Source organism: Carassius carassius, chromosome 43 (assembly GCF_963082965.1).
Source record: "Carassius carassius chromosome 43, fCarCar2.1, whole genome shotgun sequence".
Classification (NCBI taxonomy): domain Eukaryota; kingdom Metazoa; phylum Chordata; class Actinopteri; order Cypriniformes; family Cyprinidae; genus Carassius; species Carassius carassius.
The window spans coordinates 4906681-4926927 of record NC_081797.1 but is presented as its reverse complement, the minus strand read 5'-3'; the positions used below and the strand labels follow the sequence as shown (position 1 = coordinate 4926927).

General features: G+C 36.1%; 1 protein-coding gene across 4 annotated transcripts in view; it reads left to right on the top strand.

The window, feature by feature from the left end:
* The first annotated feature begins 321 nt into the window (after positions 1–321).
* LOC132125253 (paired amphipathic helix protein Sin3a-like) overlaps positions 322–20247 on the top strand; it is a 28682-nt gene continuing 8756 nt past the window's right edge. The window contains exons 1-13 of one of the 4 annotated variants that reach the window (XM_059536561.1): positions 322–469; positions 2693–2904; positions 13370–13558; positions 13656–13762; positions 13941–14238; positions 16024–16272; positions 16354–16506; positions 17326–17481; positions 17641–17727; positions 17819–17937; positions 18437–18647; positions 18748–18864; positions 18944–19182. In XM_059536561.1, coding sequence (XP_059392544.1) covers positions 2725–2904; positions 13370–13558; positions 13656–13762; positions 13941–14238; positions 16024–16272; positions 16354–16506; positions 17326–17481; positions 17641–17727; positions 17819–17937; positions 18437–18647; positions 18748–18864; positions 18944–19182 — 2105 coding nt within the window. In that variant the 5' untranslated portion in view covers positions 322–469; positions 2693–2724. Of the gene's footprint in view, positions 470–795; positions 820–1867; positions 2169–2692; positions 2905–13369; positions 13559–13655; positions 13763–13940; positions 14239–16023; positions 16273–16353; positions 16507–17325; positions 17482–17640; positions 17728–17818; positions 17938–18436; positions 18648–18747; positions 18865–18943; positions 19183–20247 lie in introns of those variants that run through there. The other 3 variants (XM_059536564.1, XM_059536562.1, XM_059536563.1) reach the window with 3 other exon arrangements.

Below are 20247 nucleotides of genomic sequence, written 5' to 3'. Positions count from 1 at the left end.
CCAATCAGAAACACTTTACCTGTCAATCATTTTAAGCATCCCTCGCTGTACTGCCTTTGAAAGGCGGGATTTCGATAAGGGGCGTGTTCTAACTCAGTAATAACTGGAGGAATTTAGTAAAGCGTTAACATAAGTATCACATCTCTGTCAGTGGCAAATAGTCAAATTAAACCGGTGTTTTATATATATATATATATATATACCGTTCCTTTGCTTTAAAATATACTGAAACACATTGTTTAGCGTCATTTCAAACTTACTATTAATCCAAATTACAAATAAAAACATGTAGTGGAATACAACAGGTGTGCTGAGTACATCCAAAGCATTTCTGTGCCTATATGCATTTGGCGGGTCGTATTCAAATCCGGATGACGCATGTGGTCACGTAGACCAATGGGAGGAGAGGGGGGCGTTCCCAACTATTTGTTCCAAACACGAATCCGGAGTGCGAGGCTCTTTTTCGCAGGTATGTAGCAGCTGGGCGAAAGAAAACACATTTATGTTGTCCTCTTTTAATCGAATGTACGTTTCTGTTGGTGTCTGAGTGCTTTCTGCAGAGGGCTGGTAGCTCAGGAGATTTTAGTGCGTTAATCGAGCTGTTCGTTCGATCATGGCACATTAAGGGGAGAAAAGGGGGCAAAGCTTTGGCCAACTGAAGCAGCAAAGAAACGTGTATGTCTATGTTGTGCGACACAAACCAATCTGTGTGTGTCCGATGCTTTCCCGGGGCTTTTCTAACTTGTTTTTGATCTGAAAGCAGATCTGTAGCTCTGTCTGGTGTTCGGAGGAGGAGGGGGGGAGAGGTGCTCAAACACGGTTAGACATTTTCCCCTTCAGTCGCCCAGTAAACAAAGAATATTAGATCAGCTGGCGTGTTTATGCTGTAATGTATGATCGGATTCATCATTTTAGATCCTTGCATGATCTCACAGCGAGTCCGTGTTTATGCGATCAGATTTTTTAGTTCCCATTTTGACTTTGGGTCTGATTACTAAAGGACAACATGTCATGATAGAGGCGTGTGTGGTTCTTCTGGTGTCGTGTTCGTGCGTGCTCGTTCAATCCAGAAATCATGTGATCATGAAATGTGTCCTTAATAAACGTTTGAGGATGTTTATACGCGGGTCTTTTGTTCGGTGTCGTGTTATAGCGTACGCGAGCATGCGTAGTATTTGAGCGCTTTGCGTCAGAATCAGTCCGAACTCGTTCATTCTGTAAGTTTGAGCTGTTTTGGTTCGTGTTGTTTTGAGTTTTGTCCGTATTTTAAGCGAAACGCTGGGCGCGCACACACACGCATAAGCGAGCCGCAGCTCCGACTGACTGACTGCGGACGGGGCGAGGAATCCCGGGCACTGGCTTAAGCCCCGCCTCTCGTGGGCGGAGCATGGCAATATGAGCCTCACGTCATACATAACGCCCTCTCTGAACACCCGACCAATCAGAATCGACGATTCTTCCGCGTAAACGCCCCTGTGGGCTTACGTCATGCTCTACGCGTTGTCAGAGCGTCTGGCCAATCGGAGTCCAGAATTCTGTAAGAGGCGGTTATTTAAATAAAATACCTCAGTCTGATTGGCCAGCTGTTCCGAGGGGGCGTAAAAAATGACGTAACCTCAGGCAGGAAGTTCAGGAAGTTGCTGAAAGCGTCCAGAGCAGGCATAATGCCGCGACTTTATTAGGAAAATCACAAAGAGTAATAAGATTAAGTCTGGCCAGATCGCTACTCACTCTCCAGTCTAAAAAGTGATTTAGCGTGCATGCTTCTCAAAGTCATTCGTAGTTTCAGGAATGCGCGTGTGTGTGTATGAGAGTGAGAAAAAGGGTCTGGGCTCAACCCCCCTGAACACTGTTAATACTTGTTTGAGTGACAGTCGAGAACTTCAATTAACATACAACCCAATGTCGTCTCTTGAGCAAAGAGCCAATCAGAGACAGAGTGTGCGGAGATGGCTTGTAAAGCCTGTGTTAGCCCCGCCCCTCCTCAGCGCTTGTTTTCAACAGGAACTTAACTTGATTTTAAACTCCGTTTTCATGTGTTTTATCTGTGTTTTCGGTGTGAGTTTTAGTATTTCGGTGATATTTTAACAGCCGTGGTGTACTATAAGCGCAGCTAACGGAGGCGGGTGAGTCTCAGAGGTATAAAATAACGTTACCAGTTTTATGCAGTATTTCTGAACTTTTATTCCTCTCAGTAAGCTGGTTTTCTGTCAGACTGAAACTTCCGACCTTTAGTTTTCCAAGTTGCTTTGATAAAAGCGAAATTCCTGACTAAACTTCGCCACTTTTAGTCGCTGGTTAGCAAGTTAGCATTAACTGTCTGCATGTGCGGGAGACACACGCACGCGCGCGCACATGTGTGCACACCCATATACATTTATATACGTACTTATTTATACACACCTAAGCTTTTATATACACACATACACTCACCATGCACATGTATATATACACCGCATACATATTTACATGTATGTTTATATACACATCATACACATGTATATATACATGTCCACTCTATTGCTTATGTGTATATATACACATCATATACGTTTGCATGTACATATACATTACCGTGGTCTTTATTCATCAGATAGTCAGAGTCTAGACTAGTAGATTATTGATAATTGTTTGGACTACAGCCAAATCATGATATTTAATAAGGTGCTGTCTTTTGTCTTGCCTGTTACAGGTCTTAGTTTCTGTCTTGAGTATGAGTAAAGCATGAGGAGGCGTTTAGAGGATCAGGAGCCAGTGTTCACCCCACAACAGCGCCGGCTTTCCGGCAGCACAGAGGGCTTCCAGCACAGGGTTCTTGCCCCAGCGCCTGCCGTATTTGAGGCTGTGGCTGACGCCATGCAGCCTACCCCCGGAATACAGTACCCGGTTCCCCAGGCATACCAGGTGCAGACACACACCATCTATTGTGATGCATTATAGCATTATAAGAGTTTACACTTGCATCAGTTTAATCCAGAGTGACTCTAGAATCTCCAGAAGCCAAAATGATATGTTAGGATCATTGCCATACTATTTATTATAGTTTTTTTTTTTTCTTATATTTTCTGTTTTTATAATTTTTATTAATGTTTATTTTAGTTTCGGTTATTTTCGTTATGTTAAGTACTGCTAAAGTATTACAGTTTAGTACAACTAAAGGAAAATGAAAAGTGCTGCATTTGAAATTGACTGAAATAAAATAAGGTTATTGTAAATATTTATAATGCTTTAGGTGAGGTACAATTCATACTACTTCATTAAATAACTCAAAGTAAATTGAAAATAAGACATAATTTCACAAACAGCGTGAGTGAATCACCGCGTGCTCTCTTGCTCTCTCAAAATGCAATTGGCTTGAAGTCACATCGCGTCTGCACTATAAGTGAGCTGCATGGTGCACAGTTGACACAGCAATTGTCACTTACACTATCAAGGCAGTGTCGCATCATCACTTAAGCTTATAAATTGCATTTTTTTTTCTCTTTAATTATTGCCAGTGTTTAAACCAACGCTTGCGCGCTCTCCTGGAAACTGGGCACTCATTCACACTCGCAGCGCACAAACATGATAATGTCAGGTTCACATTACTCCGTTTGCATGTGGTGCACATTTTTTACACGCTCATGTTAATGGATTAAAGCATTCACTGTGCACACACGGTCTGGCAGTTCGTTTAGGAGCAGTGCATCTGCAAGCAGAGCAGAGATCTGAGTTGAATTAAAGTAACAGCGCATTATTTGCAGTAAATATGAGAAAGCATAGATACAAAAATATAGTAATTACACCATGAAATGCATATAATTAAATTCTACTGTTTCACAGTCAATACATAGGCTATGGCTTTTTAGCTAGGTTTAAAAGAGAAGAGCACTTTTAGATTTAAGGAATACTTTTAAAGTTCTTAAAGTTATTTGTGAATCGCAGGATTGCTTGTAATAAACATTTAAATGCAAAAGAAAAGTCAGTAAAGCTGAATGTTTCTGTCAGTGGAAGTTTTTAATTCAGAATGTTTGTGATAAAGTGAGAAGTAGTTTAAATGTTTTGCTTTAGCAACTTAAGATAAAAGTCTAAAAGTAAAAAAAGTCTAAAAGTCTAAAAAAATATAAGTCTAAAAGTAAACGCAAAAGTAAAAAGCATTGAATAATTGATGAAAGATTGTATTACTGTACTTTAAAAGAAAAAAAAGAATCACAATGTTGAAAAAGCATTTTAAGTAACTATGTTTGGATTTAAAATTAAAATAATGTATAAATGTAGTGTTTGTGGTAAACAGCCATGAATAAGGACCAGATTTCTGTGTGAAAGCACAGTCTGTGCTGCTTCTGTATCACACATGGACTTCATACAAACTGCAAACAGAGTATGTGTGAACCTCTCATACAGCTCACAAAATCAGGCTTGCGCTGTGTAAGCTATTGTGCATCAATTACACAATTGTAAAAACAAAAATACAGTGCATGATCGAACATTTAGGTGAGATAAATATATATATTTTTAAAAATGTCTAAGAAATGGCCCCCTCCACTCCTCAAGTAAAAATAAATAAATAAATCCTCTCATGAGAGTCACATATGAGAGAAATTCATTTTCAAAAATGTAATTCAGGGCCTGAGTAAATGTTTTAGAATTTTGTTTGGATCATCGATATAAAAAATTCTACATGATAAAAAAAAGGCTTTAAAAAGATCGGTATCGGTTATCGGATCGGCAGATATTGCTTTCTGTGATCGGCCATTGGTGATCGGCCTCAAAAATCCCGATCGGAGCACCCCTAACACACATGAATGTATATATTTAAGAAATCTATGTAATATGTATTTATAGTTATATATATATATAATATAAATCATATTTATACATGTAAATACATTTCTTAAATGTATATGGTGACAAGGTGATGAGGGGGCTTCAGTAGAATAACCGTGAACTAAGGTCAGACGAGATGTTGCAGGCCATATGTCTGTAAAAACAAATTTACCTGCCCCTACCAGTTGCACACACAAATGCAGCTGCGCACAGTATATCATTTCATATTAAAGCGCGAATGAAACTACGAGCATGCGTGTCTGATCTGTGATCAGCAGCGGCAGCTCTTAAAGTAATAGCAGCCAAATAACCTAATAGCCTAGCTTCTGTGATAGTGTATTAATCAAGGATAAAAGGAAAAAGAGGAAATCAATAACTTTTGTAGCTTTAAGGATTAGTCTATATTTAATTTAGTATTTAGTGGTTGATAACTTTATTCAATTTCTGTATATTACCTACTTTCTGAAGGGCACAGGTCAATAATGGGTTTATGTGAAGATTGTTTTAAGTTCACTTAAATTAGAAGTTTTTTGTTTTTTTTTAAGTCTAATAAATCTTAAAATTAGTGCTGTCAACGTTAACGCGTTAACGTATGCGATTAATTTTTGTCTGGTTTAATGTGTCAAAATATTTAACGTAATTAACGCAGCATCCGTATTTTCTGCCATCCGTTGGCTAGCTTTACATTATATGATCACGCTCTTATTCATTTAAATGCTTTTAAACATTTCAAGCGCGGCAAGACAAAAGAGAATGCGCTGTCTGTGAATGCCCTTATGTGACACATACACACGTACACACACACACACAATGCATAGACAGGGCGCCAGAATCCAGTTCTCTTAAGCGCTTGAACTAACAATAAACATCCCAAAGTGCCAGTTTTGTCGATTATCCTCATAAGAGCAATCTTAAACGATTTATATAAAGTCTAAAATGAACAAAAAGAGTTGTGCGAGAATGAGGCGAGATCCATAGACAGTATATAAACGGTGAGATCCGCGTGTCTGTCTGCTCTTAAAGGGACAGCAGCCAATAAAGCTTCCTGTCAGTAAAGTTAAAGAACAAAGGGAACAGAGAAAATGACTCGCTGCTCTTGACTAAATAACTTTTGTACCTTTAATAAGGTTTAACTATTTAATTTATAGTTTATGCAGTGCAGACTGCATATAACTTTGATAACTTTATTCAATTTCTGTATATTTCCTAACTGTTAAGACAGGAAGGGCAGGAGTAAACATGACATTTATTATGGGTTTATGTTAGCATTGTTTTAAGTTTACTTAAATTAAAAACTGTTATATTTTTTAAGCCTAATAATAAATGTAAAAAAAAAAAAAAAAAATCAGTAGCTGTATTAATATCAGTAATACTGGCCTTTATTCATAAAAAGATGTCATTTAAACAAGTATTTAAATTTAACTGTGAAATTATTACATTAAAAATATATTAAAAACGTACAAAAACATTTCTTTTTTTATTGCGATTAATTGCGATTAATCACAGAAAAAATGTGTGATTGATCTAGTTAAAGTTTTTAATCGATTGACAGCACTAGTTAAAATTGATAGCTCTCAATTAATCTGTAATGTTGAATGACAATAGTCAATGTTTAAATATTACGGAAAAAGAACAATTTCCTAGAGACATCAGTAATATTGGTATCGGTGATCCTCACCTTCAGTCATGAATGAATATTAACAAATAATAATAAAAAAATACTGTCTTTATATTGTTTCGACATTCATTTTAAGGTTGAATGTGAAATTATTGCAATACAAAAGTATATTTAAAAAATGTTAGGTGGGATTAATCGCAATTAATTTCAGAAAAAAATGTGTGATTATATATGTATATTAAGGCTCTCTGTCGATTAATTTTTTTTATCTAATTAATTACATGATGTGTTGATATATTAATTTAATAGCAAATTACAGTTGTCTGTGAAAATACACCCAAAAGATTATTTAAAGCTATTTTTGTGTTTAATGAGTATTACGTAGACCTTACAAATAGTAGCTTTATAAACAGATATTTTATTTGATTCAATGTCAAATTTATTACACACAAACGTTATAAAAAACATAAACTATGGAACATAAAAGAAGTTAATTTGAGAAACATCTCAGTTTTTTTTTTTTGTTCATGCAATGGAAGTCATTGGTAACCGAAACGGTTTTGTTATCAACAATCTTCATAATACCTTTTATGTTCAACAAAAGAAATTAAGTCATTAAGGATTGAGTAAATTATGACAATTAAAATTATTGGGGTGAACTCCCCCTTTTTCATGAAATAATACTCTAAATAAGTCTTTTATTCATACGATTTGTTCAAACATCTGATTCCTTCAGGAATTCAATAAATGGCTCACTTTATGAACAGGACTTTAAATCATTGATTCACGAGATTCGTTCAAAATGTGGAATCATTTAGTTGCTCACTAGGGCTGGGATAAACGATTATTTTTTAAACGATTAATCTAGCGATTATTTTTTCGGTGCATCGATTAATCTAACAATTAATTTTTCAGGCCGATTCGATTTCGATTATCTCCCCATTAATTGACTACTTACAATTTATACATGTTGATTTACATATCTGAATGAAAAAAACATGAATTCCTTAACATTGCAATATATGTTTAATGCAAAGAGTGACTGACTAAGAATGCATTACTTTGCAATTGTATAGAGATAGCATTCAATAAAACCTTGAAGCCTTGAAAACACATAGCTTACTGAAACAAGCTTACTGAACACATAGGGCCTAGCTTACTAAAAAAAGTTCTTCTTTCAGATGAAAATAACAACAACTTGATGTCTAGCATTCAATAAAAAAGGTCACCCAAAATACTTGTTTAGAGCAATTGAAAGAATACAGTAACCAATGTAAACTTTAGGGCTTTAAGCTAATACAGAGAGTGCTTTTCCAAAAAATAAAAAATAAAAATTAACAGTGGGAGCCAGCAGCCTGTCATGTAGAAAAAAAAATATCCGAATGCTCCACGTGAAACTTTGGCGTTCCGCCCTTCTTCTATCGTGTCTAATGATTTTGGTTAATATGCACGAGGGAGAGAGAGAGAGAGCAAGACCGCGCTCGTGTAGTTTGAAGACTGTGAGTGCGCGAGTGCGCGTGAAACTTGGGTGTTTCGCCCTTTTTCTATCGTGTTTAATGATTTTGATTAATATGCACGAGGGAGAGAGAGAGCAAGAAGCGCTCGTGTTGTCTGAAGACTGTGAGTGCGCGCACACAGCCGGGGCGCCCTGTCAGGCGCAGCACAGTCATTATATTCTACATCACTCACCGATCAAATAAGGCTTTGACAGCCGCCAAAAAAAAAGATCAATGCAGAAAAACCCCTGGATTGGTTATATAACGTTGGACAGAATGTTGATCCAGCCATCGCGTATATTCAGCGCACATAAGGCAAACGTTTTTTAGAGAAATAAAAACAGGTCGACGAATCGATGTGCATATTTTGCGTCGACGTCATCGATGACCTCGACGCGTTGTCACAGCCCTATTGCTCACAGATGCACAACAGTTCTGTTGTGGCTTTATAGGTAATATTTTTGTTGGCAAAATTGAGCAAAAACAGACAATAATGTGTTTAAAATAAACAATAATATTAACTTCTGATTTACTGAAATGTTGTATAAAATCACAATTGCACTCATATTCGGGACAAACAGCAGTCTTGTAATATCCAGTGTTAATTTTGGGAGGCATTTTTTTATTTAGTCTTAGTCTTTATCTTGAGACAAAAATGCTTAATAGTCTTAGTCACATTTTAGTCATTTGATTCTTTCATAGATTTAGTCTAGTTTTAGTTGACAAAAAGTCATTGCATTTTTGTCAACTTTAATCATTACTTTTAGTCATGGTTTTAGCCAAACGGTAGTTACCAAAATTTATTTTGGTAGCTATTTTTAATATGTAGTCTTTAAACTAAAATAATCATTAATTCTTCTCTCTTTTAGACCAAATCAATTAAGCTTATGAGATTTTTGAATCAAGGACTAAATTTGGAAAAACTTAAAATTATGACAATTTTCATTTTTGTTTCAACTATCCCTTTAACAGTAGAGAAAAAGGAGCAACTTAAACAAATATTATTATTATTATATATAAAAAAGAAGCAGCAGCACAATAATACAAATACAATAGAGATACAAATTAAACTCATTTTTCAGATACAGTAGGTTTTACTTAACATGTATACATTTATTTAACATTTATTTAATACATTTATTTTTGTTGGTTAACATTAATGACAGATAGGTATTTAATTTGGAATTCTGTCCTTTTAAGACTGAAGGCATGCATGAAACACTGACACGTTCAGTTTTCCCCCACCTGTTCACATTCACTTACCGGAAGTCACACCTTTTTTCATAGTTTGACTGGTCCTGCGACTTATAGTCAGGTGCGACTTATTTAACAAAATTAATTTGACATGAACCAAAAGAAAACATTACCATCTACAGCCGCAAGAGGGCGCTCTATGCTGCTCAGTGCTCCTGTAGCCTCTCCCTGAAAACGTAGAGCGCCCTCTCGCGGCTGTAGACGGTAATGTTTTCTCTTGGTTCTAAATAAATGTGACTTATAGTCCAGTGCGACTTATGTTTTTTTTTTCCTCGTCATGACGTATTTTCGGACTGATGCGACTTATACTTGGGTGCGACTTATAGTCCGAAAAATACAGTAATCCATAACTGACTGTATTTACATGAGAAACTACACAATAAACATTTGGACTGTTGTGTGTGTTATTTGAGTGCTGAGAACTGATTACGCGCTGTAGATGAGAACTGAGGAAGTGGAGCGTGCGCGCGCGCGAGCGAGAGAACACTTCCGTCAGCATGATTCCGCCTAGCCCGTCTTCACTTGTTAATCGACAACGAATTGTGACTCCCGGGAAAAATGGGATGTGTGGATACCTTATCCCTACCCCTTAGGGTGCTAAGGCCATTGTTTCAGATCACTAGTTCGTGTTTTATTAGTCTATCCATCCACTGGCTGCTATACTGACTAGATGACAGGGACGCCCCTTATCCGATCGCAATCCGATGGCAGGGACGCACATTTTGAAAGACAGTAGCCTATAGGATGCATTTTGAATGTCCGGTAGTCCTCAAATAACATTATAGTCCAGTCTCGTCTAGTTAACGAAGACACGGCATAAACTTTGTCGTAATTTCGTCATCAGATATTAGTTTTAGGTCATCAACGTTTCATCTAAGTTACAGAAAAAATTTCTGTCAATCAGAAAAAGATTTTTCGTCTTCGTTAACGAAATGAGGACTGGTGATATTCCTCTTGCTGCCGGTGTGATGTCATGTAATGACAAACTCATACATGATAATTTTTTGCCCCAATATCTTGAATTATATATATATATATATATATATATACATACATACATACATACATACAGTACAGACCAAAAGTTTGGAAACATTGCTATTTTTAATGTTTTTGAAAGAAGTTTCTTCTGCTCATCAAGACTGCATTTATTTGATTAAAAATACAGAAAAAAAATGTAATATTGTGATATATTATTACAATTTAGGCCATCCTTAAAAATATTCTTGTTTGCCTTAACCTGACCGACCCTGTCAATTTAGCACCGACTCAATTTTCTTTTCTTTTTTTGCTTTTAGTCCGACCGACTTGCCGATTGTAAATTTGCGTTAAGACCGACCAATTATTTTTTTACTCTTCAAACAACTAATACAAACGCAATAAAATACTATTAATTATATTTAAGTAAGTATTGTAAATATATAAGTTGCCTTGACCTACATACAAATGAAGGCTATCTTCTTTAATTAAAAAAAACCCTTGACGTCATCTGTGTTTACACAGATGTCACACTGTGGCCTGTGCGTTCGCTTCGTCTCCTCTCAGTCAGAGTCAATGGTTCGCGCTTGGTAATGATGGCTGCGGCTGCAGTAAACTAAATGTTCGCGGTCACTGTTCAAAGTCATACAGGTTCGGGCACCATAATACATCTAAAAAAATTCATTAAAACAGCTCGAAACCGCTTTAACTTGGCACAAAAAAACTGTGCCCAGATCTTTTCCCATCCCTTCTCCTCTCTAGTCTAAAACCGAGACCGTGTCGACTGTCACTTTATGTTCGAAAATCTATTGCACGAATCAACCAACACAAGTTTTAAATGCATAATTTCAGTTAGGGTGAAGAAAAGCTTTTTGCTTCTCTTCTGAGGCTCAAGATAGCGCATCGAGCAAAATATTACTGCATGTTTATTCAAAGCATTAGAATACATGACTGTGAAAAAAACATAATATTTAAAATAATGTTTATGAACCAATTATTATTAAGTTGCTTAAAGAACTATAAACAAACAGCATCATGTATGCATGCATGGTTAAATAAATAAAAAGGGCGGAAAACCAGTCACACAGGATAAATTTTTTCATTTAAAAACATGATGCGCAAAATATGCGTTCTGTGTGAACGGCTTGGTTTCAGTTTTGATGTAGCCTAAACAAGATCTTCTCCACATTGATTTTTTTTTTATTTTTTAAGTGGCTTCAACTGGATATGCTAACATAACCTTATAATGCAATGACACATATATTGTCATCGCATCTCGTGCACATACACGAGGTGAAAGATGAGAAAGCAGATACTGCGTGTCGAGCTCGTCCGCCTTTGAAAGTTGTGTACACACAGCTGTGCCGCGGCGAGATGGAATGGAACACGTACCAGGGCTCATAAGGCAGCTTCCTTAATGCACACCTAAAATTAATATGCGCATTTGAATGTGGATTTTTATTTTAAATTCGACGAATATTCGGAAAAAAATTTTTTTGATAGCCTAAGAAAATCACCTATGTGATTTTTTTTTTTTTGTTGTTGTTGTTGTTGAAATTTAATCGTAAACACAGCCATGTTGAAGCCTGCAGTAAATGTTTTGCATTATGGCAGTCCACTCTGCTTATTGTTTTTCGAAAATGTTGCACTCCTGTTTGTCATTTTGCACGTAACTTCACGCCAATAAATCATCAGAAATATTGGTCTTTACCAATATATTGAATCTTTACATTCCTCCTGCCTGTTGTCTGTGGATTTACCTATATTTGGTGTTATTTGTCGTATAAAAATTTAGACATGCAAAATCGATTTTACAATCGATTCAATGAACACTCGTCACTCAAATCAAACAGGATTTTTTTCACAAAAGTGACAACCCAAGAAAGCAAAGTAAACGTTCTCTCATTTGTAGGTTGCATTGATACGTAGCGGTGGATGCAAGTAAAACAGTTCCCCCTTTTTTTTTCTCACCTGAAATTCATGCAATAAACATGTTTTTGACAAAGATTTAAATTTGTTTGTGGTCTATTTAGCCTGCATCAAAATGAGGTTTGCAATGATGCGCCCGAAGGCACGGGTTGAAGACCCAGTCAGTGACGTCACGATATGCTAATTTGTTTAAATTCATACCGACGTAATCACTATCACAAAAATTTACTTTTTTTTTTTTTTTACATTAAAACTTGAAAAAAAAAATATAGACTGACCTACCGACCCTTTTTTTTTTTTTTTAATTACTGTTACTGCAAACCAAAATATTTTTAAGGATGGCCTTAAAATAATTGTTTAAATTTATTATACTTTAAATTTTCATTTATTTCTGTGATGCAAAGCTGAATTTTTAGGATCATTATCACATGATCCTTTAGAAATCAATCTAATATGATGATTCATTATCAAAGTTGGAAACAGTTCTGCTACTTAATATTTTTTCAGAACATGTGATAATTTTTTTAGGATACTTTGATGAATAAAAAGTAAAAAAGAAAAAAAAGAAGCTATGTTTTATAATATAATTTTTTTTTAATAACAATATACACTACTGGTCAGTAATTTGGGGTCAATACTTTTTTTTTCTTCTTTTTAAATAAAATAAATACTTTTATTCAGCAAGGATGTGTTAAATTGATAAAAAGTGATAGTAAAGAAAATATATTAGAATATATATTATTAGAATTTTTTATTTTTATTTTGAATAAATGCAGTTCTTTTTAACCTTTTATTCATCAAATATATTAGACAGCAGAACTGTTTCCAACACTCATAATAAATCAGAATATTAGAATGATTTCTAAATGATCATGTGATAGACTGGATGACACTGAAGGCTGGAGTGACACTGAAGGCTGGAGTAATGATGCTGAAAATTCAGCTTTGCATCACAGGAATAAATCATTTTTTTTAAGTATATTCAAATAGAAAACTATTATTTTAAGTTGTAATAATATTTCACAATATTACTGTTTTTTCTGTATTTTTGATCAAATAAATGCAGGCTTGATGAGCAGAAGAAACTTCTTTCAAAAACAATAAAAACTTTTGCAAAACTTTCCAAACTTTTGGTCTGTACTATATGTATGTATATATATATATATATATATATATGTATGTTTATATATTTATATTACTATTATACAGTGTATATAGTAATTTTGCTTGGAGAGAATCTCACAGAGGCTCCACATAACTCAGATCTTTGCACCATTTTTGATCATAGGTGTCCACAGTGGCCCAAAGCTCAAGTGGTCACAGTCACACACCCAGTCCGGCAGCAGCACACAGTGGTGCTCATCATCATGGTCTGGCAGCGGTCCAGGCCCATGGTCCCGCGCAAGTGCAGGGCCACAGTCACCCGCCCACCCCCTCCGCATCTGCACAGGGGCAGCAGCAGTTCCAGAGACTCAAGGTGGGATGGGATTTTGTGTTTGGGAGTCAAACCAATGCAGTCTTACAATAGCAGCTGTGTACGTGAGATAAACTGGATTGTCATTCCCTTCCTACAGGTGGAGGACGCCCTGTCTTACCTGGACCAGGTGAAGCTACAGTTTGGCAATCAACCGCACGTCTACAATGATTTCTTGGATATCATGAAAGAGTTTAAATCTCAGAGGTGAGTTTATTCACGTGTGAAACATCACGATTCTAACTTATATGCTTTAAATATCTTTACTGTTAATGCGCCCTTGCTGAAAAAAAATCATAAATTGTTTAATTGATCAAATAAAATAAAAAAATACAGTAGTTAATCATAATCATTTCGAATACTATCTCTCTTTCTCATTCTGCAGTATTGACACCCCGGGCGTAATCAGCAGGGTGTCGCAGCTCTTTAAGGGTCACCCTGATCTCATTATGGGGTTTAACACGTTTCTTCCGCCGGGATATAAGATTGAAGTTCAGACCAATGACCTGGTTAACGTGACTACACCCGGTCAGATCCACCACATCACACCTCACGGCATCTCCGTGCAGAACATCCCCACCAAACCAACGCCTCCACCGCCACCACAGCTCCAGAACCAGATCCCTGCAAACCCTCCTAGCCTGGCATCCACACCACCCGCCCAACCCACACCGAAAAACAAGGTACTCAGACTAAAAAAGTAAAGCTTATTTACAGGGTTCATGTTTACAAGGTCCCTGTGGGTCCCTAAAAAGTCTTTAAAAAAAACAGTTCTTCATGTATGTATACAATTACAGTTTAAAATGTCGTAATACAGTGTTATTTTAGTATCATTGAGATACTATTATAGTTAAAGGTACAATTTGTAAGATATTTGCAGTAAAATATCCAAAAACCACTAGGCTAGTGTTATATATTTTGTCCAGCTGATTACTAACAATATCTCTTATGTTTTCAACTATTTGTAAATCATGAGAAAATTCCCATTTTAAACAGTGACACGGGGCAGTGCAGTCGCCTGTCGATGACGTTAGTCACCCTTTGTTACCGCCTTTACTGACGTAGAAACCACATGACAACAGTGTCGTGGACAAATGCGGAAGTAGTGTCTAGTGTCCAGCAAACCACTTGCTTGCTTCAAGCAGTTCCTTATTTACTTCTTGCACGTTTTATGGTGGATTGTGTTACTTATTTATGGAACATAATTACTGTTTACCGTCTGCCGCTGGTTCTGTCGACAAGGACAGCTCCTGTAAACTTGTTTTACTCGACAGGTGAGTTGTTTTGATTCATATCTTTACAGAAAACGTATGCTATTATAATGACCAACAAGATTAGGATTATGGGCCATACACGCAAACGCGGGGCATCGAGTCTCTAGACCCGCGCGAGGATGCGTCTGTTATGACATCAAGCACAACATTTATAAAAACTTAACCTCATCTGTTAAATCCTTGATTTATCTTTCCGTCTGATTGATGGCAGTCAGCGGTTGGGTAGAAGACAACAAATCCCATCATTCCACGCTCCTCCTTAGCATCATCAAACCACGCGATTGTTATTGTTTTGGTAGTGCGCCCTCTAGTGGCAGGTCCTACAAACTGTACCTTTAATTCATATTATATATTTAATAATTTTGCAATAGTTGTTTTTGTAAAATTTTTTACATCTAGTTTATATTAATTTTTGTTTTAGTTTTAGATATTTTAATACATCAATTCAATAATAAAGTCAGTATCAGCATATATCAGTTAATGTTTACTTTTTTTCAAATAATTATGGTTTAATTTTTTATTTTTTAGTACAAGTACAATATCCCTGTTTAAATGGTTAAATAGAAGCCCTAATTGTCATTTTAAGCAGTGTGAAATTTAGGGATAGAAAAAAAACAATAATCACTAAACTTAATATGATTATTAAACTTCAAAAGGCAATTGTTTAATTAAATGAGTGCTATGCATTCAAGGTCAAAAAGTGAAGTTTTTCAGAGAAGTTTGCAGTCATTGAATACTGCGCATTTATGCCAAGCATTTACTTGAAATAATGATTTATGTCAATTTACTATTGGCTTTTATATTGGAATATGTTGTAGATGATTGTAACAGGGAATATTTTATCTCCCTCATCCATTTGAATGATCAGCTAGATAGTAGCACTTAAGTCAGCAATGACATTTCAAAATAAAAGTCCCAGAGATTCCAGTCTTTTTGTAATTAAAAGTTTTGCATTATGCATAACATTTTTTTTGGTTAACCAGCTTCAGTGTTTAGATGTCATGGGTTTGATTTATATAATTATACAGTAATATTTTATTTGTGGCGGTCTTAAGTCTTAAATATGATTGTATTCATTTGTAAGTCGCTTTGGATAAAAGCGTCTGCTAAATGTAAATATATGTATATGTAAAAACCCTGCATATACCTTGGTTTACGTCACTGATATTTTTCAATCTTTCTCTCTCTGCACAGCCACTGCAGTCTCCTGCTCTGACTCCGAGCAGTCATCCCAATCCGTCCATCCCTCCCTATGCGTCCCCTCGTTCGCCCCCGCTGCAGCCCCACACCCCCGTCAACAGCATGCCCACCGCCCCGCCGCTGCAGAACAACCAGCCCGTGGAGTTCAACCACGCCATCAGCTACGTCAACAAGATTAAGAACCGCTTCCAGGGCCAGCCTAACATCTACAAATCCTTCCTCGAGATCCTGCACAAGTACCAGGTCAGGCAGAAAACTGAAAACACTTCACAAACGAAGTATAATTCACAATCCACTTATGCATATACTTGTTTCGTTAATCAGAAGGAGCAGCGTAATGCTAAAGAAGCGGGCGGGAGTTACACCCCAGCTCTGACCGAACAGGAAGTATACGCTGAGGTGGCCCAACTCTTCAAAAACCAGGAAGATCTGCTCTCTGAGTTTGGACAGTTCCTGCCAGACGCCAACAGCTCTGTGGTGAGTTTGACCAAGGCTCCGCCTCCACTCTGACTCCGCCCACTGGAAGTAGGCTCTTATGCTCAAGAGCTTTTTTTATTTATTAAAAAAAAACGTAATATTGTAAAATATTATTACAATTTTAAAAATGGTTTTCTTTTTTAATATACTTTAAAATGTAATTTATTCTTGTCATGCAAAGCTGAATTTTCAGCATAATTACTCCAGTTTTCAGTGTCACATGAACCTTCAGAAATCATCCTAATACGCATTCTTTTTTGGAGCATATAATACTTTTTTTCCGGTTTCTTTGATGAATAAAAAGATTAAAAACATTTTTATAACAATACACACTACCGTTCAAAAGTTTGTGGTATGTTTTTTTTTTTTTTTTGAAAGAAATTTATAGCTTTTTTCAAGGATATGTTACATTTCTAAAATAGTAATTGTTACAATATTTGTTTATTTTTTATATATATATTTTATTATATAATGGCATTTTGATGTTTAATTATCACTTTAGGATGTATCACAATTACCATTTTTCTACCTTTTAAATTAAAATTTTAACTTTAATTAAAAGTTGATGAAATTTAAATTTATAGTATGTAATACCATTTAAGGTATTTAAGAATTACATTTCATAAAACTTAATTTGAATCGCACACATGCTCCTAATTACTTTTCAGTGTTTGCACACATCTATTGTTATTCGTAAATGCGAGTGAAATGCTCGAACTGAATTTTTATTTCAGTTGTAGTTTTGATTTTAGTACATTACACTACTTTAGTTACACTAAGTGAAAATGATGCATGTTTCCTGCTCTGAACTCCCTCTAGCTGCTGAGCAAGACGACAGCAGAGAAGGCTGAATCTGTGCGTAACGATCACGGTGGAACGGCCAAGAAACCACAGCTCAATAACAAGCAGAGGCCCAATCAGAACAGCTGCCAGATACGCAAGCACTCGACTACAGCCGTCACCCCACCTGTGAAGGTACAGGAAATCCTCAAATTCGTGGAAATACCTTTCATTATTTACTGAATGAATTTCGTAGCATTTGGCTTTTTTTTTTTTTTTTTTTTTTTTTTTTTTTTAGAATTACTTTCTTGATATCTGGCTTTTTTTTCCCACTTTGTTTTTTCTTTTTCTCAGAAAAAGTTCAAGTTAATGAATATCAAAGATTCATCCGTGGCAGAATCTGGCAAACATGGAGGAACTGAGTCTCTTTTCTTTGACAAAGTGAGTTGCTTTGGGTTAACACAGGGAAGTTGATGTAATATGCAGGTTGTTTTTATCACAAGTTTTGACTACATTATGGATGCATTCGTAGGTGCGGAAAGCTTTACGAAGTGCTGAAGCATATGACAACTTTCTGCGGTGCCTGATCATTTTTAACGAAGAGATAATTTCTCGTGCTGAGCTGGTTCAACTTGTGGTTCCATTCTTGGGGTAAGTCCAGTTTGAAGTGAATTTTAATTGTATGTTATTCTATTTTATTTTAATTTATTTTTTATTTTAATTCATATAAAATACATATTTATTTTATCTTTATTTTTTAATTGTTTTATATTTATTAAATGTATCTATTTTTATTTATTTCTATTTATTATATTTATTTTAGCAGAACTTCCCTGGCATAGGTATAGTGGATACTGCCAAAACATTTTTGGGAATAATCTTTTGTTTTATTTTAATTCATTTTTTATAATTTATTTATTTTTTGCAAAGCTTCTATAATTAATTAGCAATAGTGGTTTAGCATTTTCACCATTCATTTATTTTTATTTTTTTGTATTTTATTTATTTGCTGAAACTTTGCAGTAGGTAGATTTGTTTTGCCATTCATTTTTAGTTTTATTTATTTTTTGTATTTATTACAAAGCAGCCTCCATTATTTATTTTGCTTTAGTGGGTTTGTATTTGAACTAATTAACCCATTTTTCCCCAGCAAATTTCCTGGGCTGTTCACTTGGTTTAAGAACTTCCTTGGATATAAGGAGATGTCCCATCTGGAGAGGTACCCAAAAGAAAGAGCCACTGAAGGAATTGCCATGGAAATTGACTACGCTTCATGCAAGCGTCTGGGATCTAGTTATCGAGCTTTACCCAAGAGCTACCAGCTTCCCAAATGCACAGGAAGAACATCACTCTGTAAAGAGGTAAGAGATGATTTCCCGCTAACAGCAGCTTCTTAATAATGAGCATGCATCATGTGACACAAGCTTTTATTCAGAAACTGGTTCTTTGTGGATGCATCAGGTGCTGAATGATACCTGGGTTTCCTTCCCCTCCTGGTCTGAGGACTCGACTTTCGTCAGCTCCAAGAAGACTCAGTATGAAGAGCACATGTACAGGTGTGAGGACGAGCGATTTGAGGTGAGACGTTTCCACACGCTTTTACTGGTTTCACTTGCTGTTGTGATGTAACTCTTGCTAACGATGTCGTCGACTCCAGCTGGATGTCGTATTGGAAACCAACCTGGCCACCATTCGTGTGCTGGAGGCGGTGCAGAAGAAGCTGTCTCGGATGTCTGCGGAAGAGCAAGCGAAATTCCGACTGGACAATGCTCTGGGCGGCTGCTCGGAGATCATCCACAGGAAAGCCATCCAGAGGATATATGGAGACAAAGCTCTGGACATCATCGACGGACTGAAGAAGAATCCGGCAGTGTCTGTTCCCATTGTACTCAAGAGGTTCGAGAGAATGACCTTCAAAATGCCTGCTGCATTATGTATATTAGAAGATTTTGACTGGCCCTCGAGGCCCACTTTCCTGCCGAGTTTATCTCCAGCCTAACCGGCCTGTAGTGATCCCCAAGCCCTTGATTAGTTAGTTCAGGTGTGTTTGATTAGGGCTGAAGAGAAGCGGACCTCAAGGGCAAGAGTTGAGAACCCCTGATGTATATTATATTACAGTGTAGTATATTATTTGTACTTGGTGCTTGAATAGTGTGGGTTTTTCAAATATTTTAAATGCATTTATTGTAATTTAATTATTTTCTTGTCCCAGACAGGGTTTGTGTTGCAACATCAGCAATAATATAGCTTTATAATTACTCTAGTACATTCTAATATATATATATACACCCAATTATGGTATATAAATAATCAAATAAAATAAAAGTTAAAATCAAATACATACATTATATATATCTAATATATATATATATAATTTATGTATTTGATTTTAACTTAACTTTATATACCTTAATTGGGTTTGTTATATTACAGTCGTGGCCAAAAGTTTTGAGAATTACATAAATATTAGTTTTCAAAAAGTTTGCTGCTAAACTGCTTTTAGATCTTTGTTTCAGTTGTTTCTGTGATGTACTGAAATATAATTACAAGCACTTCATACGTTTCAAAGGCTTTTATCGACAATTACATGACATTTATGCAAAGAGTCAGTATTTGCAGTGTTGGCCCTTCTTTTTCAGGACCTCTGCAATTCGACTGGGCTTGCTCTCAATCAACTTCTGGGCCAAATCCTGACTGATAGCAACCCATTCTTTCATAATCACTTCTTGGAGTTTGTCAGAAGTAGTGGGTTTTTGTTTGTCCATCCGCCTCTTGAGGATTGACCACAAGTTCTCAATGGGATTAAGATCTGGGGAGTTTCCAGGCCATGGACCCAAAATTTCAACATTCTGGTCCCCGAGCCACTTAGTTATCACTTTTGCCTTATGGCACGGTGCTCCATCGTGCTGGAAAATGCATTGTTCTTCACCAAACTGTTGTTGGATTGTTGGAAGAAGTTGC